The sequence below is a fragment of the Eumetopias jubatus genome, unplaced genomic scaffold (genome assembly GCF_037043125.1).
Source record: "Eumetopias jubatus isolate StellerSeaLion01/CBP00866 unplaced genomic scaffold, mEumJub1_p1.0 scaffold_1, whole genome shotgun sequence".
NCBI classification, from domain to species: Eukaryota; Metazoa; Chordata; class Mammalia; order Carnivora; family Otariidae; genus Eumetopias; species Eumetopias jubatus.
Genome location: NW_028274807.1, coordinates 1,418,430 through 1,443,080, shown reverse-complemented (window position 1 = coordinate 1,443,080; position 24,651 = coordinate 1,418,430). Strand labels below are relative to the sequence as shown.

The following is a 24,651-nucleotide window of genomic DNA, read 5'->3' as shown; positions in this document are numbered from 1 at the left end:
CGGCTGGCTTCCCCCCTCATCTGAGGGACCTTGAGGCCAGAGCCTGGAGGACTATCGAGGCCGTTTTTCTTGCACAGTTAGTTTCTGTGTGGATTTGTTGATCCTGTAAGAGGAGTTCGATTTTCGTTCTAAACACGCTGTCTCTTCCTTCCTTCCGCGGTCCCGTGTCTCTCCGGCGTGCCGACAGAAAGTGCTGGGAGGCGTGCCGGGACCTGAGGTACGTGCGAGCCGCCCCCGCTGAGAACTGCAGCCCGTGTCCACACGCCCGCCCTGCACTGACCCGCCCCTCTCTCCTGCAGGGCAGGCCGGGGTTCGCGGGCTTTCCTGTAAGTGGCTGCTCAGCCCGTCCTGCGCCAGCCGGGAGCCCCTGGCAAGCCCAGCGCCAGAGGGGGCCCGCAAAGCCGAAGAACCTCCCGGGTCCTGAGCAAAGCCCCCCTGGGACCAGGGCGGAGGCTTGGGGTGGGGGTCGCGGGGTGAAGGGCCGTGAGCCCTCCTCCACCTGACGTGGGTTAGGACCAGGAGGCAGCCGTGGTGGGACAGGGCCCCTCGTGTGACCCTCATTCCTGCCTCTGTCTCCCCACAGGGACCGGCCGGGCCAAAGGGAGATCTGGGCTCCAAAGGCCAGAGGGGCCTCCCGGGACCCAAGGTGAGCGGCTTGGGCATCATCTGCCCAGGGACCGCCCCCTCCGTGACCCTGGGGGTATGGACACGTGGCCAGGAGATGTGACCGATTCTGACCTCCCCGTGGCCCATGGAGGCCCCGTGGAGACGCCCCCATCTCAGAGCCCAGGGAGGGGAGGGCCCTGCTCACCACACTCTGGGGTGTGGGGGTCAAGGACCCCCCCCTTCCCCAGAGCTGGCCTCACGCCTGCCCCCCACGCTGTTCCAGGGTGAGAAGGGTGAGCCGGGCCCGCTCTTCAGCCCCGATGGCAGCATGCTGGCCCCCGCCCAGAAAGGGGCCAAGGTGAGTCAGTCAAGTGCCTGGGATTGGCTCGCCTTCGTCCAGGCTGGGGAGGGGCCCGAGAGGGGCCAGTTCCTGCCCAAGTGTGAGAGCCACGCCTGAGCAGGCTTCCAGAAACTTCTGTAGCCTGGGTCCCTGGCCTTTTCTTGTCTGTCCCTCGGTCACAGCCACACTGGAAAGAACCTCGAGCTTCTGCAGAGCCCCGCATGCCCAGCCCGGCCACCACCCGCCGGCCCCTGGTTCTCCCCTGCAGATGGGCTAGGGGCTCTCGGGGCGGGGGGGTGTCCAGCCCAGGCCTTGCTTGCAGGAGCGGCCCCGCCCAGAGGACAAGGCTGCCCCTCAGGCTTGAGGGCTGCCACTCGTCCCTCAGGAGGCTCAGGAGTGGGTTGAGGGGACTGTGCCCCAGGTCCCCACCCCGACACAGGCTCTGGGAGGGTCTGGGGAAGACCTGGATCTGGATTCAGTGGCCGTGGGGCGCAGTCCTGCTGGGGCCCCCAAGGCTCCCTGGGTTGTTTGGGGGTGGGCCGTGGGACCTCGGATCTCCAGGTCCGGAGAACTCTGCCAGCCCTGAGGTCGGGGGGGTGGGTCCCCATGGGGGGCCTCATCCATGCACCCCTGGGACAAGGACCCCAATCCAGAGCGTGCTCCCTGCGCTGTGTCCTCCCCTCCCTGGTGTCAGAGTCCCAAGGGCGCAGCCGGGGGGGGGGCGGCCTGCAGCCGTTTGACCGTGTGTCTGGTTTTCTGTTCAGGGAGAGCCTGGCTTCCGAGGACCCCCGGTGAGTAGGCCCACATCTCCCCTGCACAGCGAACACGCGTGTGCAGTCTCAAAGAACACGCAAGGTCGCTGCGGGTGCTGTCACAGCTGGGCCGCTGAGTGGGTGCGGGTGGCCCGAGTACATCCCCGCTGCACCTTTCAAACGTGGGGGCAGGTCGCGGGCGGGAGGCCCCTCTGGGGCCGGCCTCTGCTCACCTGAAAGGTGCCTCCTCCTTTCTGCAGGGCCCCTACGGACGGCCGGGGCACAAGGGAGAGATTGGCTTCCCTGGGCGCCCGGTAAGGACCCGGCATCTCGTACTGCGCGGGGCAGCATGGGGGAGGGGAGTGGCCCGGGTCCCTCCGGTTGCCCTGCCCCCGGGGACCGTCCCTGTGTGAGGACAGCTGTCTCCAGGACGAAGCCCAGGAACGCCCAGCTCATGGGCGGCTGGGCCTCAGGAGACGCTGGGTGGGGACCGAGAGCGGGCGAGGCCGGGTGTGAGCCACGGCAGCAGCCCCCGCCCCTGTGCTCTGCCCCAGGGTCGCCCGGGGATGAACGGATTGAAGGGGGAGAAAGGGGAGCCAGGACACAGCAGCATCGGCTTTGGCATGAGGGTGAGTGTCCCCCAAGGGGCGGACGGCAAGGCTGGACAGCCAGGGTCACGGGGGGGGTCCCTGCATTGTGACCACGCTGACACAAGGACCCCACACCTGCGCACACAGCAGCCCAAGCCGCTGCCGGGACCGAGACCCCACGTGGCCCTCTCGGAAGGGCACGGCGGCTTCCAGACGTGCCCTCCCTGCCCACGGTGGCGTCCCTTCCCTCAGCACCTCGGCCAGCTTGCGGGCAGGGGTTTACTTCGCTAGCTCGGGCATTTGTCCTCGCGTCTCTGAGGGGGTGCCGTGCGGACGCAGGACCTGCTGGCGACCCCGTGGCCGGGCACCGCGCCAGCCACCTGGCGCACTCGGTGATGTTTCTGGAGGCCCAGCCGCCAGGCGGACGCCCCTCCTGGAGCCGCGAGCAGGGGGCTCAGGCGGGCCACGGGGGCACCTGAGGCCAGTGGCTCAGGCAATCCCCACCTTTCTGGTTTTGCCGTCACCGTGGCCTCCTACCTCCCATGGCCTAAACGTGGCTGCCGCCTCGTGAAGAACCAAGAAGTAGAGGCCACGTCCCGTGGAGTTCTGAAGTAGCGAGAGATCGCTAGGTCAGGGTCATGGAGAAGGAGGATGGGCTCTTGGATTCTTTGTGCCCTGGTGGCTATGACATCCTGCTGGCGCCCGCACAGCTCACGGCGTCTCCCGGGACAGGGCTCCGCCTCCGGCGGCTCCTTTTGGCGCCTGAGCGGCCGGCTCCGTGCTGCGTCCCGTCCCCTGGCCTCAGTGGGGCAGCGGCGCGGGGGCGACCGCAGGGCAGGCAGGGATGGCCCACCACCTCTCCCTGGTCTCCCCCCTGACGCACGTGGTCCAGGACGCAGGTCCCTTGCAGAAGAAGCCCTTCTCACGCTGGCCAGGTCGGCGCTCGGCTCCCTTTCTGTGAACAAGTAAAGGGAAGTCCACGCACAAGCTTAGCCTGCTGGTGTCAGCCTCCCGGGGCTGTCCCCTTAACTTGGAAACACACAGGCTTCACCCCAGCGTCCAGGGCCATGTCACCTGTCACCCTGTCCATGTCTCCCAAGGGACATCCTGGAAGGGGCAGCTCTGTGCTCAGGGACGCCACAACCCCAGAGTAAACGGGATGCTTCTGGATTCTATGCTTTCCATGAGTTCAGTTTTCTGATTCTACTGAGACTTTTAGAAATAATCCTGCCCATATCTGCTGCCCTGGTCACGTCCATGGCCTGGCTTGAACGTGACTGACAGAGCTGGCTGTCCTCCCCATGCAGGGTCCACCCGGTCCCCCAGGGCCTCCGGGGCCCCCAGGCCCTCCCGGGACTCCCATCTATGACAGTAACGTAAGTCCTCCCCCTTTTGCCAAGTTCCCTCCCCACCCTCCTCACAGGCCCTACCCAGCACCCTCGCCCGGGGGGGGGGTAGGTGGGGCTCGACCCCCAAGGAGGGGCTGACCCCCAGGGAGGGGCTGACCCCCAGGGAGGGGCTGACCTCCAGAGAGGGGCTGATCTCTAGGGGCGGCTGACCCCCAGGGAGGGGCTGACCTCCAGAGAGGGGCTGACCCCCAAGGAGGGGCTGACCCCCAGGGAGGGGCTGACCCCCAGGGAGGGGCTGACCTCCAGAGAGGGGCTGACCCCCAGGGAGGGGCTGACCTCTAGGGGCGGCTGACCCCCAGAGAGGGGCTGACCTCTAGGGGCGGCTGACCCCCAGAGAGGGGCCAGCCCAATTTCTGGCAGGGGGTTGGCTTGTTGGGACCCACGCCCGCCTGCCTGGTAGGCCCACCTGGCAGGTATTCTGTTAGAGAGCAGGCTCCTCCCTGGGGCAGTGAGGGCTGGATCTGGGAGCCTGAGGCTTTAGCCCTGGGGTCCTGGAGGGACACACACCCCGCTGTCTCACGACGTTCAGCCACATGAAGTGACCCAGAAGGGGCAGATCCCATCATGAGCAGGGCTCCGGACCCCAAAGCCCAGTTTCCTCTCCCTTCGCCTCTCTGCACCCCTGGGGGGGCTATCTGTGTGGCCTCACGGAGGGGCTGGGCCTCTGGGCTCCGGGGGGCCTGCATCGGTGCTGGCTCCACTCGCAGAGCATCCCCCTCACTGGCCAGCTTCTTTGCAGGCCTTTATGGAGTCTGGCCGCCCTGGACCCCCAGGATTACCAGGTGAGGGTGCCCGGGGCCTCGGGGAGGGATGCCGGAGCTCCCCCGAACCCTCCGCTCCCGGCATCAGGAGCTCTTGGCGCCCCGTGCGCACTAATCCAGACTGATCACACCCCCTTGCCGGGCCTCGTGGGTCCGCCCAGTCGGCCTTCCAGGCAGCAGTGGACACTGTGCAGCCTTCGCCGGCCGCCCACGATTTAGATCTGGCTCCCCGGCCCCGCCCCCCACTCTGGCAGCTCGTGAACCCGGGGGAGTGACGCAGTCCCTGGGGCAGGCTTCCGAGCGCTTCTGCTTGGCGCCCTGAGGGTTTCCAAATCCGTGTGATGCCCCTCCCCCATACGGGTGCAGCACACGCGGCGGTCAGCAGGGCCCGGGTGCACCAGGCGCTCTGTTCACACGCCATGACGGGCGCTGGCATCTCTGTCCTTCCAGGGCTCCAGGGGCCTTCTGGACCCAAGGGTGACAAAGGAGATGTGGGCCCTCCAGGACCACCAGGTGAGGGCGCTCTGGGTGGCCCTGGGCTGGGGAAGGGGTTCCTCAACATTGTTGCTTCTGTGGTGACCTGGCTGCGCTCCTGGAGGAAAGAAGCCCCTCCCAGGCTCGTGGGGCCTGGACGGGCCCAGACAGGACCTGTGGCACTGGGTCTGGGCTTGAGACACCTGGGTGGCCCTGCAAGCCTCAGGCCCAGGGCTTCAAGGACAGGGGTCCTGGGCAGCAGGGCTGAGGGGTAAGGGCTGGGCCCAGTGTGCTGCGGGTCTCGGGGCGACCCCTCCCTTCCCACAGGCTGTGCGGGAGCCCTCATCAGCCAGCTTGCCCTGGGGTGGGGGGGTGCAGTGGTGAACTCCTAGCCCTCAGAAGTGGCCTTAGATGGTGAGAATCCTCTGCCAAATTCTTCCACTGCTGAATGAAATACAAGAAAACAACAATCTGAATGTCGGGGAGCTAGCAGGTCAGAAGACCGGAGAGCTGGGGCCCCAGCCCCAGGCAGTGCCAACTGAAGGGTGGCCGACCAGGACCTCCATGGAAGGGGCTACAGCCCAGAGCGAGGGCAGGTCAGAGATGAAACCCCGGGTCTCCTCTAAGGGCTACTCAAGCTCTTGGAGGGCCTAGGACTTAATGAGGCTGAGCAGGTGAACAAAATGGCCAGAACAGACCAGAACACAAGACGGAGCGCACATGGCGGGCGAGCCAGGCCCACAGGAGGCCCAGCTAAGGTGGAGACAAGTGACAAAGTGCTCCAGTAGGGCGGGGATGAGGGCATCCGCAGGGAGCTGGGAGCCCTGGAAAGAATCAGTTCCGTTCTGGAACGGAGAGCTGGACCCGAAGAGTCTGCACGAGTCTAGGTAGATGAGACGGGGAAGAGAGTGAGGGGAGGTCTGCACGGAGCAGGCAGGCCAGGGCTGGGGTCGGGGGCACCGGCAGGAGAGCATCTGAAGGAGTCACAGCCAAGGGTTTTCCAAGACCGCGGAGAGGCTCAAGGAGCCCTTCGCGCAACCGATCAAGACCGGGCTCCTCTACCGGAGAGAGAGACGCCAGAAAAGAGGCTTCGGGATGGGGAAAGACAGGGGTTGCTAATCTGTGAGTCTGCGTCCATGGAGATGTGCTTTGGGATGTCGGAGGGCCAGCCCTGACGGGATGGTGGGGGCCCTTCAGGAGAAGGAGGTGGTGCTGCTGGTACGCATCCTGAGGCCACTCCAAAGTGGGCAGCCCTCCTTTGCATCTGGCTTCACGTCAGGATGCACCGTGCAGCGCAGAGATAAGCCAAGAACAGACCAGGAACACGCAACTGAAGCTAACACGCAGGAAGAAGGCCACGGGGACACCTGCACCCCGGAAAAGGCAGAACGGAGAGAGATGGAGCACAGAGCCGACGGCACATGTAGAAAGTGGGCAGGAGAAGAGCTGGTTTGACGTGAAATCTGTCATTCAGTGCATCAAACATGAGTACGCTGCATACTCCAGTCACAAGATAAACAGATGAAAACAAAACCGTATGCTGCTTACAAAAGACACTCCGCAAACGTGAGGATACGCACGCTGAACGTGGAAGGAGGGAGGAAGGCACTCTACTGGGAAGGGAGCTGGGGAAAGCAAACCAGGCCTGTGTGTGTGTGCGTGCCTGTGTGTGCACCTGCGTGTGCCTGTATGTGTGTGCGCCTGTGTGTGCACCTGCGTGTTCCTGTTTGTGCGCCTGTGTGTGTGCACCTGCGTGTGCGCCTGTGTGCACCTGTGTCTGTGCGCGCACCTGTAAGTGTGCACCTGTGTGTGCCCGTGTGTACCTGCGTGTGCACCTGTGTGTGCACCTGCGTATGCCTTTGTATGAGTGCGCACCTGTGTGTGCACCTGCGTGTGCCTATGTGTGCGCCTGTGTGTGCACCTGTGTGTACGCCTATGTATGTGCACCTGTGTGTGCACCTGTATATGAGTGTGCACCTGTGTGCACACATGTGTGTGCACCTGAGTGTGCACCTGTGTGGGTACACCTGTACGTGTGTGCGCCTGTGTGTGTGCACCTGCGTGTGCCTGTGCGTGCACCTGTGTGTGAATGTGCACCTGCGTGTGCCTGTGTGTGCACCCGCGTGTTCCTGTGTATGCGTCTGTGTGCACCTGTGTGTGTGTGTGCACCTGTGTGTGCACCTGTTCGTGTGTGTACCTGTGTGTGCACCTGTGTGTGCACCTGTGTGTGCCTGTGTGTGTGCACCCGCGTGTGCCTGTGTGTGTGCATGTGTGCATCTGTGAATGCACCTGTGTGCATGTGTGTACAAATGCACTGTGTGTGTGCGCGTGTGAGAGAGGTCACACAAGTCTATATCAAGGCAGGAAACATTGCCAGAAATTCTAAAAAACTGTTTGTAACGATAAAGGGGTAAACCCACCAGGAAAATGCAGCAGTTCCAGATTTCCCTGCACCTACAACGCGGCGTCACGAGGTAAAGAGCCGTAATGGGCAGGACTGACGGAAAGGAGCAGTCATCGTGGGGGTGTGGCCGGCTCTCAGCAAGTGATGGGACCAGCGCGCGAAGGAACGGCTCCGGCGGGAGGTGGAGGAGCTGATGGCGGGTGACCGCTGGGTGACCACCTGGACCTCTGGCGCCGCTCGGCCCCACACGGGCCCACGTGCGGCAGAAAGCGAGCAGGAGTCAGCATCAGAGCCGTACCTGGAAAGTGAACACAGAGCAGCCCCGGGTATGGAGAAGCCACGCGGGAGCAGAAAACAGAACACTTGCGACGGAAGGTAGTGAGGGGCGCCCCGGCCCCCGTGGCCCCGGGGCAGCAGGACCCCAGCGCGGGGCTCCCTCCAGGCGGCGGCTCCCCCAGCCCCAGGCCCCGAGGCTCTCCCAGCGCGGTGCGTCCACTGCTCCGGAGGTCACAGCCTCACCCGGCACACATCTCCAAGCGCCCAGCTCAAGAAGCCCGAAAACAAAGAGCAAACTTACCTCGAAGGAAAGAGAAGAAACGGTACCGATGGGAAGTGAACGAGCAGGACAGCTGGCGGCGGCGCTTTGAAGAGACCGGTGACCCTGGCGCGCCCCCTGCCGGGCTGAGTGGAAGGAGCCCCGCGGGCCGCCGCACTGGGGGCTGCCCTTGCAGGCGGCCCGCGGGCGGGCGTCTGACCCTCCGACCGCCTCACCCCCTGACCCCAGCCGCCACAGGGGCCGAAGCCCGGCGGGAGATGGGGGAGGGAAACACTGCCATGTGTTTTTGGAAAGAAGTAATAAAACGGCCATTTTTACAGACAACACGCGTTTGAACGTCAACCACCCAGGAGGACGCACAGATACACCGTTAGAATGAGTCAATTTCCTGACGTTGGGAGGGCAGTTTACCAAAATCAACGACCCGTCATAAACAAAAATAAATTCTAAAAAGGTGCCATTTAGAGAAGGAAGGGGATCAGACCTGTGGCTCCTGGAGGCGGGCGGGGGTTCTGGGAACCCTGCCGAGCCACCAGAAATCTACCCAGAAACAAAGAAATTCTAGAGAGCGAGGAAGGAAGATGAAGGTGGGGGCAGGGCGCTGCCAAGGGGCTCACCGAGGGCCCCCTTCGCCCCGCTGCTTCTCTCCTGCAGGGCAGTTCCCATTCGACCTCCTCCAGCTGGGGACTGAAATGAAGGTGGGTGATACCCGGGGCCCCGAAACCCGCCCCACCCTGACTCGGTTTCTCCGGGGCTCGGGCAGTGTAGGAAAGTGGGGAGCTGAGCCCTGTCCCACCAGGCCTGCCAGACCTGGGCTCCAGAAGCTTCTGCTGCCTCACCTGCCCACCCAGGGCTCCTGGGGGTCAGCCCACCCCCCACGCCAGCGACAGGAGCCGGGCTGCTCCCAGACCAACGTTTCCATCCACAGGGGGAGAAGGGTGACCGAGGGGGCACCGGGCAGAAAGGAGAACAGGGTGCGCCTGGGGGCGGCGGATTCTTCGGCTCAAGTGTGCCCGGCCCCCCCGGCCCCCCCGGCCCGCCAGGCTACCCCGGGATTCCGGTAAGTCTGGGCTCCCCAGGCCTGCACCAGAGCTCACGGCCCCAGGGGGCCAGGGCGGTGCAGCCCGGCTGTGGACACCTGCAAGCCCCCAGGCTGTGCCCGCGAGCCCTCCCCTCCAGTTCCCGCCCCCAGTGTCGGGGCGGGGGGCCCGGGGCACGAGGGGCCCACACCCACCTTCACGCCCACTCGCCTGCTGGTGCTGTTCTTTCCTCAGGGAGACCGCCTGCCCTCAAAGATTCCAGGGAGCCCAGGCCCCAGCTTCTGCCTGGGGGACGGAGGGGGGAGGAGGGCTCTCGGGGGGCTGCACCGCTGTCCACGTTTTGGGACGCCGTCCCAGTGAAGGGTGCACGATGTGGGAGGCCAGGTTTCCCAGGCCCTGTGGCGTGGGGAGGGAGGCGGGGGCGCCCCGAGCTGCTCCCTCAGGGCCTCGGCCGATGAAGCCTGGCCCCTCAAGCTCTCCTGCCTCCTGTTTTGTTGACCCCAACTAGGGTCCCAAGGGAGAGAGCATTCGGGGCCAGCCCGGCCCACCTGGACCTCAGGGACCCCCTGGCATCGGCCATGAGGGGCGTCAGGGACCTCCTGGGCCCCCTGGACCCCCTGGTGCCCCAGGACCCCCTTCCTTTCCGGGCCCTTACAGGCAAAGTAAGTCGGGTGGGGGGTGGGAAGTGGGGGCCCGGGCTCCCGCTGGTCCAGCCAGGACATGCGTCCCCATCTCTGGTTTCTCTCCTCTAGCCATCAGTGTTCCTGGCCCCCCAGGCCCACCTGGGCCCCCTGGGCCCCCTGGAACCATGGGCACCTCCTCTGGGGTAAGAGTGCCCCCTGCGCCTGACTGGTCAGATGCTCCCTGCCCCGGCCCGGCCGGCCACCCTTCCCTTTGTGGGTGGGCGTTCAGAGAAGCCCAGCGCTGGGCCCGGCTTTGCCCCTGGGGCAAATGCACAGTGGCCTTGAGACGTGGTTCCCAAAGCAGAAGTGGGCAGCCTGGGGGCGGCTGGGGCACTCAGGTGGGCAGGGGAGGACAAGGGAGGGTGGCCAGTAGGAAGGAGCCCCAGCAGTGCTCACAGAGAGCGTGGGGCCTGGGCGTCCAGCCCTCCCTGCGGGTGGCCTCCCCCCGGCACCACAGAGCATCCTCAGGGGCCGGTGTGATGGAGAAAGGCACCCACTCAAGCCTGCAGGATAGTCCCTCATCGGAGGACGTCCACCTCCCCACCCCCACAAGCCCGGATGCTCCCTGTGTGTGACGGGGACCCACTAGGTCGGGCTTCTAGCAGGTGAGGATCTGGGCCACGTATCCGACCATGCTGGACAAGGTGCCGGAGGTGCCGGAGGGCTGGCTCATCTTCGTGGCTGAGAGGGAGGAGCTGTATGTCCGGGTCCGCGACGGGCTCCGGAAGGTCCTGGTGAGTTCCCTGTACGTGGAAGGAGCCAGAGAGCTTCCCCAGCTCGCTTGCCGTGCGGTAGGGTTCGGGTGAGCACGTGTGAGGGAGGGGGGCCCCGCACCCGGACACCCAGGGCTGGCCTAAGCCGCGGTCTGTCCGGAGGGGCGGACGCCTCGCGGGGTGAGTGACGGACGGAGCTCCTCCTTACATTTCTTTACTCTTAATGAGTGGACTGATTTTTGGAGCTGTTTAGGGTTCACGGAGAAGTGACCCTCCCAGTTTTTTTTAGTTTTTATTCGAGAGAGAGCACAAGTGGGGGTGGGGGAGCAGAGGGAGAAGCTGACCCCCCGCTGAGCAGACAGCCCAACTCTACTCAGGGCTCCATCCCAGGGCCCTGGGACCATGACCAGAGCCGAAGGCAGACGCTTCTCCCACTTTGGAAAGTAAACGCACATAAGGTGTTGTGTGCCATGGGCGCCAGGACACGGCCACACCGGCTTCCACCAGGGAGGGGCTGGTGCCGGGCATCAGGGGTCACTGGGGTAACCCCTGTGTCTTCTTCCAGCTGGGGCCGCGGACGCCGCTCCCACGCGGGACGGTAAGGAGCCATCTTACTCTCCACAGCTCCAGGGTCCTGGGGTGCGGGGTGTGGGACGGGGTGCGCAGACCACGAGGCTGCCTCCCTTCGGGCCTCGCCCACCACCCTCCAATAGTGCCAGGCACAGAGATGGGGCCCCTGGGGGGTTGGGGGATGGGAGGGCCCTAAATATTTGGGTTTCCCACCGCTGTGGCTCTTTGGAGGGTAAAGGCCCAGGACCGAGGCTGCATTAGGTGGTGTGCGTCCCAGGTTCCGCAGGTCTGTCGGCTCATGGAGCCCAGCGGGTCCACTCTCCCATACATTCATTCATTCATTTATTCACTCAGCATGGTCTCAGGCCCTCCCATATGGCAGGCACTGTTTCAGGCAGGAACACGCAAGGCCCTGCCCCGTGGAGCTCCCGGGCAGGGGACAGGTGGTAGAGATGGCGGATAATAAGGCAGTATGCTTTATTATGGATTATTAACCACGGGCACCTAGAGACAAGGCACAGGGATCCAAGCAGAGGCAAAGCACACACTGCGTCAGAAGGCCTTCGGTGCTGTTGGGAACTGGATGGGGTTCCGGTCACCTCTCTGAGGTGGGGTGGAGCAAGGGCCTACGGAACGGCAAGCTTGGGGGACTGCGCGGAGGTGAGGGGGGCGCTGGAAGGTCAGGGAATGTGGTCCTGAGCTTGAGCACAAGGCCAGGCAACCGCTGTGGGCATCGGGCTGGCAGGGTTCCCGCCCTAACTCTCCAGGGCACCCCAGGGTCCGTGGATGCACCCTCCAGCCTCCCATCCCCAGGCCGGCCCTCTCCTGCCCCAGAGCACACGCCGGGGGTGCGGATGAATGCAGGGGGTGCTGGACAGGCAGCCAGGAATCAGCCCATTCATGCAGGAGAGCAGGGCCCCTGCTACAGTCTGCCTTCCCGTCTGTAGGACAACGAGGTGGCCGCCTTGCAGCCCCCCGTGGGCAACCCGTACCCCCGGCGGGAGCTCACCCACTCCACGGCGCGGCCCTGGCGGGCAGATGACATCCTGGCCAGCCCCCCACGTCTGCCGGACCCCCAGCCCTACCCTGGAGCCCCACAGCACGGCTCCTACCTGCACTTCCAGCCAGCTCGCCCCACTGGCGGGCCCACCCACACCCACACCCACCAGGACTACCACCCAGTGGTGAGCGACACCCCCCCATGTGGACTCCCCAGCCCCTCAGCTCACAAGGACTCCTGGGGCTGCCGGGGACAGTTCTCTGGACCTGGGGCTTGCTCTCTGGTTGTCTCTGGAAGAGCCGAGGACAGGGACTTGCTGGGAGCTGGATGGGGTGGTGGCCCGAGGGTGGCTGCTCTGGACCCCAGGGCCCCCAGCAGGGTGCACACTCAGCCCTGGGGGGGGCCGGGTGCCCCGCGGGGGCTGGTGGCTGATCCCGCGGCTCTCCCCCACAGCTGCACCTGGTGGCACTGAACAGCCCCCAGCCGGGCGGTATGCGAGGCATCCGCGGGGCGGACTTCCAGTGCTTCCAGCAGGCGCGCGCCGTGGGGCTGGCCGGCACCTTCCGCGCCTTCCTGTCTTCGCGGCTGCAGGACCTCTACAGCGTCGTGCGCCGGGCCGACCGCACAAGCGTGCCCATCGTTAACCTCAGGGTGGGTGCGGCTGCTCTGGGGCGTGGGCGTGGGCGTGGGCGTGGGCGTGGGCGTGGGCGGGCCCTCCCTCCCTCCCCCTCAGGGCCTCCCACACGGCCCCCAGCCCCTGCAGCCACCTGCCAGGGGTCCCATGCGTCACAGGGGGTGTCTTCGGGTTCAGGCCGCAGGGCCAGGCCCTCACGTGCAGCCGCCTTGGAGCTTGGGTTAGGAAACGTCGATGGGGGACTTGGTGGCCTACGCGCCTCCTGACCACCACTGTGCGCTCCTCGGGGCCAGACCAGATCTGGGACTGGGGAGGGTGCCCTGCGAGCTGGCCCACCTCTGGCAGGACATCTCCCGGGAGGGAATAAGCCCCACTGCACTTCCCTCCTCAGGACGAGGTGCTGTTCCCCAGCTGGGAGGCCTTATTCTCAGGCTCCGAGGGCCGGCTGAAGCCCGGGGCCCGCATCTTCTCTTTCGATGGCAGAGATGTCCTGCAGCACCCCGCCTGGTAGGCTCCCCAGGCTGTGCCCCCCAGAGCAGATGGGCAGGGGGTGTGGTCTGGGAAGTGGAGCCCCCAGGGACCAAGGACCCCAGCTCCCCGCCCTCCCCCTGGCCCCACATCCAGCTGCCATGGTGGGCCTTCGGGAAATACCCCGTTTTCCCTGAGCGGCAGGCCCTGGTCTGGGGCTGATGGCCGCTGCATCTTGCAGGCCCCAGAAGAGCGTGTGGCACGGCTCAGACCCCAGCGGACGCCGGCTGACCGACAGCTACTGCGAGACGTGGCGGACAGAGGCTGCAGCAGCCACGGGCCAGGCGTCCTCGCTGCTGGCTGGCCGGCTGCTGGCGCAGAAAGCCACGGGCTGCCACAACACCCTCATTGTGCTCTGCATCGAGAACAGCTTCATGACCTCCTTCTCCAAGTAGGGGCTCTGCCGGCTCAGACGGACAGGCGGACACGGGGCCAGAGGGGAGGGCCGGGAGAGTGGAGAAGCTGCTGTGCCGGAGCTTCTGCCCACCCCCCCAGGGTGGGGACCCAGCTGGGACACTTTCCTGTATGGTTCACAGCATACGGTTCACCCTCAAGAAATAAAAGGAAGCCAAAGAGTGTATTTTTTAAAAAGTTTAAAACAAAGCCTGGTGCCAGGACTCTCTTGCGCCCCTCCCCTCCTCACACAGGGCCCTGTCCCCTTCCCTCTGGGCCCCAATCAGACCAGGGGGTAGACCCTGGCCACGGCAAGGGAACTCACTATCCCAGGGGGTGGGGTGCCCCTGCGGCCTTCCGTGGCCCCCACAGGTGCTGATTCGGCTTCCTGCGGGCCTCCCTTCCTCTGGACCTGGCCCAGGGGCTGCACAAGCTGTAATGAGCCCTCGTTCCCCAGCTGTGAGCTGTTGGGGCGGCTCAGGCCAGGGGCGCAGGGTGTGGCCACCTCTCCTTGGCCACCCCCAGGTCAGGGCAGTTCCCCAAATCAGCGTGTCTTCCCACTGCAGACCCCAGGGCCCCCCAGGCTCTGGCCCTTGTTCCAACACCACCATGGGCTGGTGGCTCCGTCCGCAGCCCTGCACATGGGGCCCACCTTCAGCTCTCTGTCCCACACTGGCTTCCCAAGGGACCCATGAGCTCACACCCAGCGTGGAGCTCAGCCCAGCCAGGGCCTTTGGGGAGTTTTTCTTAAGTAATCTCTACCCCCAAGGTGGAGCTCACACCCATGACCCTGAGATCAAGAGCTCTAACAACTGAGCCAGCCAGATGCCCCCATGCTAGGAGTTTTGAGGGGCCCACAACCCAGGGATAGCAGCATCCCGTCCTGGGGCCCAGCCCCTGCCCAGTCTCTTCTAACCGGGCTCACAGCTGCTCCCCATCCCAGGTCCCTGGCCAGAACTCCTGCCTGCTGAGCCCAGGGCCAGGGTCCCGGTTCATCTTCGCAGGACATGAAGTTCAAACATCCACAGAGGTGGGGCGCCTGGGGGCTCCGTCGGTGAAGCCTCTGCCTTCGGCTCAGGTCATGATCTCGGGGTCCTGGGATCGAGTCCCACGTCGTTGTCGGGCTCCTCTGCCCCTCCCCCACGCCCCCACCCTGCTCGTGCTCTCTAGTAAAATAAATGAAATCTTAAAAAAAAAAATCCAGAGGCAAATAGGCCACACCTGCCCCGGCCAGGAATCCCCTCCCAGGGGGCCTGCCTCGCTGAGCCCAAGAAAGAGGCGGCCACGTGACGTGGAGGGAGCACAGGACATTCTGAGGTGCACCCGAGCATCTGGGGAAGACGTCAGAGGCCCCTCCTCCACGGGTGGCCATGCTGGAAGGGTGATGGGCAAGCCCCCAGCCGCCGCAGCTCTGCGGCCTGCGCGCTGGAAACCACAGGAGTAACGTGGTTTCCAAACAGGCTCCAAATAAAGATGGCCTTTTACCCGGACACTGGGTTTGCAGGCAGCCTTCGTGATCATGTGACAGATGCCCCGGAGCCCTCACCCCTGCCGGTGGCTCGTGCGGCGGGAGCACAGGTGTACGCACAGGTGGGCGTGAGCGGCCGCACACAGGTGCAGATGGACGCTGCCACGGCCCCAAACCCTTCTCCTCTCCCGAGCCTCCCCGGGGGGCCGGCAGCCCTCACAGGCTCTCGCTCCCAGGCCGCACAGGTGGTCTGCGCCCTGCACCCGCGTTCTCCCTGCAGCTGCTGCTGCGTGTGGAACCGGCTGAGGCCAGGCGGCCGGGCGGCCACTGACGGGAGGGTTCGCAGGGCAGGGGAGTCCCAGGGCGGGGGCGCACAGCAGGGCCCTGCGTCATGTGCTCAGGGACCAGAGGTGACACTCACCCCCTCCACCCACCCAGTCCTGCTAGATCTCTGAGCTCGGACGGGGAACAGCGCTGCCCCCTCCTCACAGGGTCCACGGGGCGCCACGGTGAGTGCGTGTGGATGCCCGGCCTCCCCGCACAGTGGCCTCCATCCTCACGGCGGCCTCCAGGGCTCCCCCCGCAGGCTCCGGCAGCCCATCCCCGGCCAGGCGTGTCCTTCCGACCGCTCCCTGCCAGGATGGCTCCAAGCAGCCCCCTTCCCTCCGGTCCCAGGGAGCGCGGGCGCTGCTCCAGACCACGGGAGTTGTAGGAAGGGCTGTGCTCAGCCCAAGGACCTGTGGGCCTGGAGTGGGTCCCTGCCTGTGGGGGGACAGGGTCAGGGGCAGGGAGGGGTCCCCCTCCCACCCCTACCCCCCCCAGGCCTGGCTAGTACAGGATCAGAAGGCCCTCCACGCTTGGGGCTTGGGGGTTAATCCCCTTCAGGGAGAGCAGACCGTGCAGCTCGGAAGGGACACAACAGGCCCTCACACCCTGCGGAGGTGCACTCGGACGGTCCGTCTGGGCTGGCACGTGAGCGGCCCCAGGCCACCCACAGTCCCCGGTGAGGTAGGTCAGCGTTACCTCACTTCGGAAACGGGCAGGACAGTGCAGGGCCCGGGGAGAAGTGGGGCTCCGGGGACCCCAGCGTCCCCGCGTGCACCTGACAGAAGGGCCCGCCACTGGGCAGTGTCCAGCTTCTCCCACAGAAACAGGGGCCCATTAAGGTTTCTCGTGTAGGTCAATTTTTTTAAAAAAAAGGAACAACATCGTCTAAAGCAAGTACCTGGACAACTGAGCCACAGTCCACAGAAATCGGGGCTCCCAGCCCCGCAGTGCGGGAGCCCGAGTCCCCGTCCCAGTCACTGGTCCCCAGAGACGAGCAGGGCCTGCTTCCCAGGGTGGGGGGTGATGGCGGGGAGGCCTGGTGGGCGTGTGAATCCCCACTGCCCACCACGTGTGGGTGGGGGACAGGACCAGAGCACCAAGCAGGGCGGAGGGGCACCGTCCTTGGGCCACTGCAGGACAAGCCAAGGCCCCTCCTGAGGCAGGCTGCCCCCGAGGTGCGGGTCACAGGGAGGTACCATGGAGGGTCCCCGCTGGTCACCACTGGCTCCACAATCCGAACCCTGTAATGTGGACGAGGCCAGAAACCTGGATCGCTGACACCAAGGGGCAGGCCACCTGTGGAGGCGCGGAGGGGGCGTCCGTTCTGAGATGCCAAGGCCCCAGGATGTGGAGGATGCTGGCGGGTGGCCTCTGGTGTCAAAGGGTCAGGCTTTGGCCTCGGGCTGCTGGTTCTGCTCCTGGGAGGCCAGTGGCAGGGCCTCGGGCTGTAGGCTGCTGAGGCCGCCCTCCTGTTCGCTCAGCATCTGCATGGCCTTCTCCTTGGCAGGGCTCAGCTCTGGAGGCTGGGGCGCACGGCGGCTGGCCCGGAAGCGCTGCAGGACCACCAGCACGGCCCCCAAGAGGTAGACACCAAACAGCACCAGGAAGTATGCGAAGTAGACAAGAAACTACAACAGAGAGGGGGCAGGGGCGGGTTTGGGAGGGATGAGCTCGGCCCGGGAGGGGCAGGGGAGTCCTCCCTGGGTCTCCCTCCTCCTGTGGAGGCGACGGGAACACTGCAGGGGTGGGGGTGGGCGCTCAGGGGGCAGCCCAGGAGCAAGTCCCACAGGGGGCAAGGCCCACCCTCTGGCCCCCTGCAGGCCACAGCTGGCGCAGCCCTGGGGGGGGCTCCCGCCGCTTTCCCACAGAACCCTGGCACGTTTCCTGTACGGTGTGGCCTCTGTGACCCACCCCAAGAGGCTCTGCTCACTCTGTTTTACAACAAACATGTGCTTCCCTTTGCAGGTCAAGTTCCCACGGCTGCCGGGGGCTCGAGGACATCTGTGTGTGCACAGCCCTGAGCACCACGCCGGTTCCTGCCCCAGGGACAGGTGCAGCTGCATACATCCCTCCTAATCCTCGCGACCGTGGGGCGGGCGGTGCTGGGGGGGTCTCCCGCATCTGCGGGCCAGACCAGGCGTGAGTCCTGCCCAAGACCGCGGCACTCTGCTCCCCGCAGGCCTCCTGCTGCTGCCTTCCAGGAAAGCCTCTCTTTACAAGCAACACTGGCAATTGAACCCTCAAGGACTCTGCTTCCAGGGGGATAGAGCTGAGTGTCTTCTCTGTTCCTCCCCCAACTATGGCTAGAACCCTGGACGCTACACACACAACTCAGGTAAGAAGGTAACCGAGAGAGGTGGGGGGTGGCACACCAGCCGGACGCTGCAGGCCGAGAACACAGCAACGTGGCCCCTGAGTTTTTTAACCTTTGCCCTGTGTTTATTTTTAGATCTGAAGAAACCAGCAATCCAGAAAAGCCAGCTGATAAGGAAAAAAAACCAACAAAAGCCGTTCTTTCTGGCCAAAGGACGAGGAGAGGGACAGCCCAGGGCAGGGACCTGACAGAGCGGAGCCACTGGACTCTAGCCACACCCCACCCTCACTCCCCAGACTCTAACCGGACCCCACCCTCACTCCCCAGACTCCAACCGGACCCCACCCTCACTCCCCAGACTCCAACCGGACCCCACCCTCACTCCCCAGACTCCAACCGGACCCCACCCTCACTCCCCAGACTCCAACCGGACCCCACCCTCACTCCCCAGACTCCAACCGGACCCCACCCTCACTCCCCAGACTCCAACCGGACCCCACCCTCACTCCCCAGACTCCAACCGGACCCCACCCTCACTCCCCAGACTCCAACCGGACCCCACCCTCACTCCCCAGACTCCAACCGGACCCCACCCTCACTCCCCAGACTCCAACCGGACCCCACCCTCACTCCCCAGACTCCAACCGGACCCCACCCTCACTCCCCAGACTCCAACCGGACCCCACCCTCACTCCCCAGACTCTAACCGGACCCCACCCTCACTATCCAGACTCCAACCGGACCCCACCCTCACTATCCAGACTCTAGCCAGACCCCACTCTCACTATCCAGACTCCAACCAGACCCCACCCTCACTACCCAGACTCTAGCCAGGTGCCATGCCTCCTGCTGGTGGTGGTGGTGAAGGCACAGTGGGGAGCTGGAAAGTTTACTGCAGTAGGGACCACACAGAAAGCCTGGACTTTCACTCTCACCAGGTGATAATAACCCCCAACTCCCTGCCCTGCAGAGTGAGGACTCTCACCATCAACCCAGCAGCAGCAAGAACAACCCATACCCAGTGGTGTCACTGGAGGCCTTGTGGGAGGCAATAACAAGGCACCCCTGCCCCTAACTGCGGGAGGCTGGAGGCCATGTGGGGAGCTGGAACTCCCATCCCCAACCAGCAGTAATGAGGGGCCCCCCCCCATCCACCCTTCGGTCAGGAGAGCTGAGTGGGGAGCCTGTTACCTGGCTGTAACAACGTGCATGTTCCCAACTTCCTCTGTAGAGCAGCGTCAGGAGAAGCCAGTTACTCTGGAAGGTTTCAGTTAGATCCAGATCTCGTAACATAATATCCGAAATGTCCAGGGTTCAGTCACTCACTCAGCATACTTAGAACCACAATGATCTCTAACGGAATCATGATGCAGATGTTAATATTATTGGAGAAAGACTTTAGAGCCACCAAGATGAAAACGCTTCAACAAGCAGTAACACACTAGGAACAGATGAAAACATCCAAGAAAAGAAGAAGAGATACAGAACAGAACTGAAAATGCCATAACCAAGCTAAAAACTCCTCAACAGCAGAACAGATGAGACAGAGAAAACAATCAATGAACTGGAAGCTGGGACAACAGAAATCACCAAGTCTGAACAGAGAGAAAAGTCATAAGCAGAGCCTCATTCCCTTTTATTCCAGAAGATGTGACGCTGTGTCATGGGAATCCCACAAAAAGAAAGAGGTTGGGGCTGGAAAAGTACTTCAGGAAATAGTGGCTGAAAACTCCCCTAATTTGGTAAGAGACATAAACCTACAGATTTGAGACACTGAGGGAACCACAAACTGGACAAACCCAAAGAAAACTAGGCCAACACACTGTATTTAAACTTCTGAAAGCAAAAGGCAAAGAAAAAGGAAAAAATTGTGAAAGCAGGCAGAAAAAAGTGACACCTTAAGGGAAAAACAGTGGATTTTTCATCAGAAACTATGAAGACCGCCAGGAAGGGACACATTTTTCAAAGTTAAAAGAAAAAACTATCAACGTAGAAGCCTATATCCAGTAAATAATCTTTAGAAATGAAAAGGAAATCAAGACACTCTCAGAAGAAGGAAAAAGAGAAAAATTTGTCACCAGCAGACCTACCCTAAAAGAATGGCTTAAAGGAGGTGCTCTAAACAGAAAGGAAATCATAAAGAAGAATCCCTGGACCAACAGGAAAGAGAAAGAACACAGTGAGCCAAATCATGGGTAAATGGAAGACTTTCCTTCTCCTCTAGAATCTTCTAAATGTTTGATAGTTAAAGCAAAAGTCAGAACCCTGTCTCATGTGGCGGTACTGGTACATAAAGAAAACACTTAAGACAACAGTACCATTGACAGTGGAAGGCAGAATGACATAGTAAGATGTAAGATTTCCATACTTCACTCAGACCAGTCATTTAACACATAAAGTTACCATTAAAAAAGCTACACTAAGAGATATACTCAAAAAACACAACAGATAAACCAAAATAAAATTCTAAAGAATGTATAAACAATAGAAGAAAAGAAAAAATGGTATGGCAGCATAAACTCTAACACATCGATAGTTACACTAACTATAAATGGTCTAAATTCACCACTTATTAAGACAGATGTTGGCAGAATAGATGAAAAAACATGACTCAACCCTATGTGGTCTACAAGAAACTCATTTCAAATATAACAATACAGTCAGGTAACAAGGGGTAAAAGAGACTATATCACACAAACATCAATTAAAGGAAAACAGGAGTGGTTATGTTGATACCAGGTAAAGCAGACTTCAGAGAAAAGAAAATGACCAGAGGCAGAGAAGGACATTCCATTCCATAATGACCAAAAGCTCAATTCATCGAAACACACACAGCAATTCCCAAGGCACATGCAACAAACAAAAGAGCTATAAACGTGAAGCAAAAACATGATGGCACTGAAAGGAGAAATAACCAAATCACAAAGATGGAGATGCCAACACCCCTCTCTCAACAATGGAACGAGACAAAAATCACAAGGATAGAGAACAAATTAACAACACCATCAATAACAGGATCTAACTGGAATTTATAAAACACTCTACCCAACAACAGCAGAATTCACAGCCCTTTCGAGGGTCCACGTAACATATAACAAGACAGACCACATCCTGGGCCATAAAACAAACCTCAACCAATTTCAAAGGACTGAAATCAGATAGACTGTATTCTCTGAAAATAGAAATCAGCAACAAAAAATACAGGAAAATCTCGAAACACTTGGAAACTAAACAAAAGCCTTTGAAATAATTATAGGTCAAAGAGAAAGTCTCAAGAGATCAGAAAATACACTGGAACGAACAAAAATGAAAATGCAACACACCAACCTGTGGGATACAGCTAAAGCAGTACTGGGAGGGAAATGCATAGCACTAAAATGCAAATGTCAGAAAAGAAGTCTCGTCATTAATCTAAGCTCCCATCTCAAGAACCTAGAAAAAGATGAACAATAGAAATGTGAAGCATGTAGAAGGAAATAATAAAGAGAAAGTTGAGCCAGCCACAGGAAGGCAAGACCAGGAAATATAAAACATATGAAGACCAAAACGTCCTAGAACTAATAGATGGCCTCAGCAAGACTGTACAAGACTAACACTCAAGTGTCAACTGTATTTCTATATATTCAGAAACGTCTATGTGTCTGTAGAGATACTGCTATGAAGTGAATTGTGTCCCTCCCAAAATTCACTTGTGAAAGCCCCACCCCCAGTGTGACTGTATTTGGAGATAAGGCCTTCAAGGAGATGATTAAGGTCAAAAGGGGTCCTAACAGTGGACCCTATTCCAACCGGACTGGTACCCTTAGAAGGAGAGAGAGACACCAGATATGGCACACACAGAGAAAAGGCCACATGAGGACACAGAAGACGATGTCTACACACCACCGAGTTCCTCAGGAGGAACCAGCCCTGCTCACACCTTGATCTCAGACTTCTAGCTTCCAGGACTGTGAAAAACAAATTCTATTTAAGCCACTGGGTCTCTGGTATTCTGATATGGCGGCCCTAGCAGGCAAACGTAGACACTAAAATTAAAAATACAGTATCATTCACAATTGCCGAAAAAACAAGGAAATACTCAGGTGTAAATCTAACATAGCAGGTACAATACTTTTACTTTGAGAACTACAAAATGCTGAAAGAAATCAAGAAAGTTCTAAATAAGTGGAGAGACGCACCACGTTCACAGACTAGAAGGCTCGACAGAGTAAAGATGCCCATTCTCCCAGAAACGACATGGGCTTACTGCAACCCCTAGCAAAATCCCAGCAAGAATTTTGTAGGTAGACAAAATTACTCTAAAATTTACATGGAAAGGCAAAGAAACAGCTGAAACAATTCTGAAGAAACATTTCAAAGCTGAAGGAATCGGTCTGCCCAATTTCAGAGCTTCCCATGTGTCTGGAAGGCAAGACACTACAGTGACAGCAGAGCAGGAGGAGAACCCAGAAACAGACTCACGCAGATGTGCACCACTCGATTGTGACACAGGTGCAGCAGGAACTCAACAGAGAAAAGACACTCTTTTCAACAAGAGTACTGGAGCGACCGGATGTCCACAGACAGAAGCAGCCCTGATGGAAACCTCATACCTCATAAAAAATCAACTCAGAATGGATCACAGACTTCAGTGTATAACTGCAAAGCTTCATGTTTCTTTTGTTTTTTGTATTTTGTTTTTTAGGGGGAGAAGGAGCAGAGGGAGAGAGAATCTTAAGCAGGTCCCAAACCCAGCATGGAGCCCAATGTGGGACTCAATCTCACGACCCTGAGATCATGACCTGAGCTGAAATCAAGAGTTGGAGGCTTAACCGACTGAGCCACCCAGGTGCCCCATTTACATTTTTTGTTTTTTATTTATTTTAGTAATCTCTATACCCAATGTGGGGCTCAAACACATAACCCCCAGATCAAGAGTTCGCATGCTCTTCCAACTGAGCCAACCCGGCACCCCCAAACTATAAAACTTTAAAAAAGATGTTGGGGAAATCTTCAAGAACCTGGCTTATACAAAAAGTTCTTACGCTTTGCACCAAAACCCAGATCCATAAAGGGAGAAACAGGTGAATCAGACCTCACCAAAATTAAAACCTTTTGCTCTGCAAAAGCCGTCTGGATAGAAGAACAAGCTTCAGAGAATGCATACGGACCGTATACAGCTGACCCTTGAAAAATGTAGGGGCTGGGCATGCCACGTGTAACTTCTGACTCCCCCAAAACTTAACTACTAGTAACTTACTGTTGACTGGAAGCCCTACTAATAACACGATTAACACACCGTTAATATACACATTACATATCGTATTCTTACAATACAGTAAGCTACAGAAAATACTAAGAAAATCACAAAGAAAACACATCTATAGTGCTCTATATGTTGAAAAAAGTCTACGCATACGTGGACCTGTGTAGTTCAAACCGTGTCGTTCAAGGGTCCGGTATAAATCCAACAAAGACCTGGGACCTACAACATACAAACAATGCTCAAAACTCAAGAGTGAGGAAACGAGCCATGCAACGAGGAAACGGAGCAGAGTGAGGGACCGCCTCACCAGGCGACGTGCAGCTGGCACATGAGGGCAGAGCGTCACTGGCGCCAGCAGGGGGATGCGAACGGGACCACAAACAAGCACCGCCCCATGCCAGGCAGACGCTCAGTGAAAAACAGGGATGACACCAGAACTCCTGAGGATCTGGGCAACTGGCTTTCTTGTATCTGCTGGCAGAAATGCCGAACAGGGCAGCCACCGGGGAAACAGCTTGGCGGCTCCTTAAAAACCACGCAACCGCCACAGGGGTCAGCACTGGCTCCTCTGGGCACTCGTCCCAGACAAATGAAGACCTACGTGCAATGTTCAAAGCACCGTTATTCACAAAAGCCAAAAGCTGGGAACCCAGAGTCCTTCACGGGGAGCAGGTACAACAGCCGTGTCCACCACCCAACGGACACGGTGACGGACAGTGGGAGAGACGGACACACGCACACGCACACGCATGGTGACCCACGTGGATCTCAAGGAGAGCGAGCTGAGAAAGCCCATCCCACAGGTGAGAGACCACGATTCCACTTAAGGGACACTGTTGAAAGGAGAAGACACAAAAATGGTGGAGGGACTGTAGGGTTGGGGTCAGGGGCGTGGCTGGGAACGACCGGAGCAGGGCCCTGCGGGCGGAGCCTTCTCGCTCTTGCCTGTGTAAAGTCAGCCCCCCAGAGCGACGCTGCCCCGCAGGGCGTGACCAGCAGGGAAAGTGGGAAGAGGTGTGGGTCTGTGTTACCTCGAACACTGCATACGAATGTACAGTTAATGAAAAATAAAAAGCATAACTTAAAAAACAAGCAAACCCAGGGCGCCTGGGTAGCTCCGTCATTAAGCGTCTGGCTTCAGCTCAGGTCATGATCCCAGGGTACTGGGATGGAGCCCCGCATCAGAATCCCTGCTCCGCGGGGAGCCTGCTTCTCCCTCTCCACCCTGCTCATGCTGTCTCTTGCTATGTCTGTCTCTCTCTCTCAAATAAATAAAATCTTTAAAAAAAAAAAAAAATAAGCAAACCCAGGCCAGCTCCCCACTTACTGTGTCCTGGTTCCCACGAGTCTTGAGCCTGAATGCCGCTCCCTCTCAACACGGTGAGAATTAATGAAGGTAAACCTCAGCCAAGCGGAGTCTGGAGGCTGGGAGGGGGCCCTGCCACTCAACCCCAATCACAGGAAGAATGGCCAATCACAGACCCCACAGAGGAACCCTCCGCAGGAGAGAATCACCCGCGACAGGCCCCAACAGCGGAAGTTCACGGAATCTCCTACAAGACATCAGCCACCCCTGCAGCTCGGCCATCGGGAAACTGAGAAACCGAGAAACCGTCATCACCCTGAACGCTTGCTTTTCTCCAGTAGACTTTCGTTCAAAACAACCCCTCCCAACTTCCTCCTTCTTCCCCATAAAATATGTCCCTCTCCTTTATGGGTCAGACTTGCCTATGGTTTTGCTTGTCCTGAATTGCAATTCTTTGTCATTCCCAATATGCCCATTTTTGCTGTTTTAATTTTAAAGTCAAGAGCACTCGGGATGACATGAAGAGATACACAGACTG

The 24,651-nt window shown here is 60.0% G+C and overlaps 2 protein-coding genes across 6 annotated transcripts in view; one reads left to right on the top strand and one right to left on the bottom strand.

Annotated features, from left to right (window-relative positions):
* The window catches only part of COL18A1 (collagen type XVIII alpha 1 chain), a 49,378-nt gene extending 35,743 nt beyond the window's left edge, over positions 1–13,635 (top strand). The window contains exons 22-41 of one of the 3 annotated variants that reach the window (XM_028126438.2): positions 188–217; positions 300–326; positions 584–646; positions 890–964; positions 1,711–1,737; positions 1,959–2,012; positions 2,253–2,327; positions 3,596–3,664; positions 4,437–4,479; positions 4,909–4,971; positions 8,547–8,590; positions 8,821–8,952; positions 9,441–9,594; positions 9,685–9,758; positions 10,221–10,349; positions 10,894–10,926; positions 11,846–12,082; positions 12,352–12,549; positions 12,924–13,039; positions 13,242–13,635. In XM_028126438.2, the coding sequence (XP_027982239.2) occupies positions 188–217; positions 300–326; positions 584–646; positions 890–964; positions 1,711–1,737; positions 1,959–2,012; positions 2,253–2,327; positions 3,596–3,664; positions 4,437–4,479; positions 4,909–4,971; positions 8,547–8,590; positions 8,821–8,952; positions 9,441–9,594; positions 9,685–9,758; positions 10,221–10,349; positions 10,894–10,926; positions 11,846–12,082; positions 12,352–12,549; positions 12,924–13,039; positions 13,242–13,455 (1,857 nt within the window). In that variant the 3' untranslated portion in view covers positions 13,456–13,635. Of the gene's footprint in view, positions 1–187; positions 218–299; positions 327–583; positions 647–889; positions 965–1,710; positions 1,738–1,958; positions 2,013–2,252; positions 2,328–3,595; positions 3,665–4,436; positions 4,480–4,908; positions 4,972–8,546; positions 8,591–8,820; positions 8,953–9,440; positions 9,595–9,684; positions 9,759–10,217; positions 10,350–10,893; positions 10,927–11,845; positions 12,083–12,351; positions 12,550–12,923; positions 13,040–13,241 lie in introns of all 3 variants that reach the window. The other 2 variants (XM_028126437.2, XM_028126440.2) reach the window with 2 other exon arrangements.
* A 2,447-nt stretch (positions 13,636–16,082) lies between these two features.
* The window catches only part of SLC19A1 (solute carrier family 19 member 1), a 23,340-nt gene continuing 14,771 nt past the window's right edge, over positions 16,083–24,651 (bottom strand). The window contains exons 6-8 of one of the 3 annotated variants that reach the window (XR_003612743.2): positions 24,135–24,402; positions 18,754–18,915; positions 16,767–16,876 (exon numbers count right to left, since the gene is read on the bottom strand). Coding sequence is in view for 1 of the 3 variants with exons in the window: in XM_028126453.2 (XP_027982254.1) it covers positions 16,634–16,876 (243 nt within the window). In the remaining 2 variants the exon portion in view is untranslated. Of the gene's footprint in view, positions 16,877–18,753; positions 18,916–24,134; positions 24,403–24,651 lie in introns of all 3 variants that reach the window. The other 2 variants (XR_003612744.2, XM_028126453.2) reach the window with 2 other exon arrangements.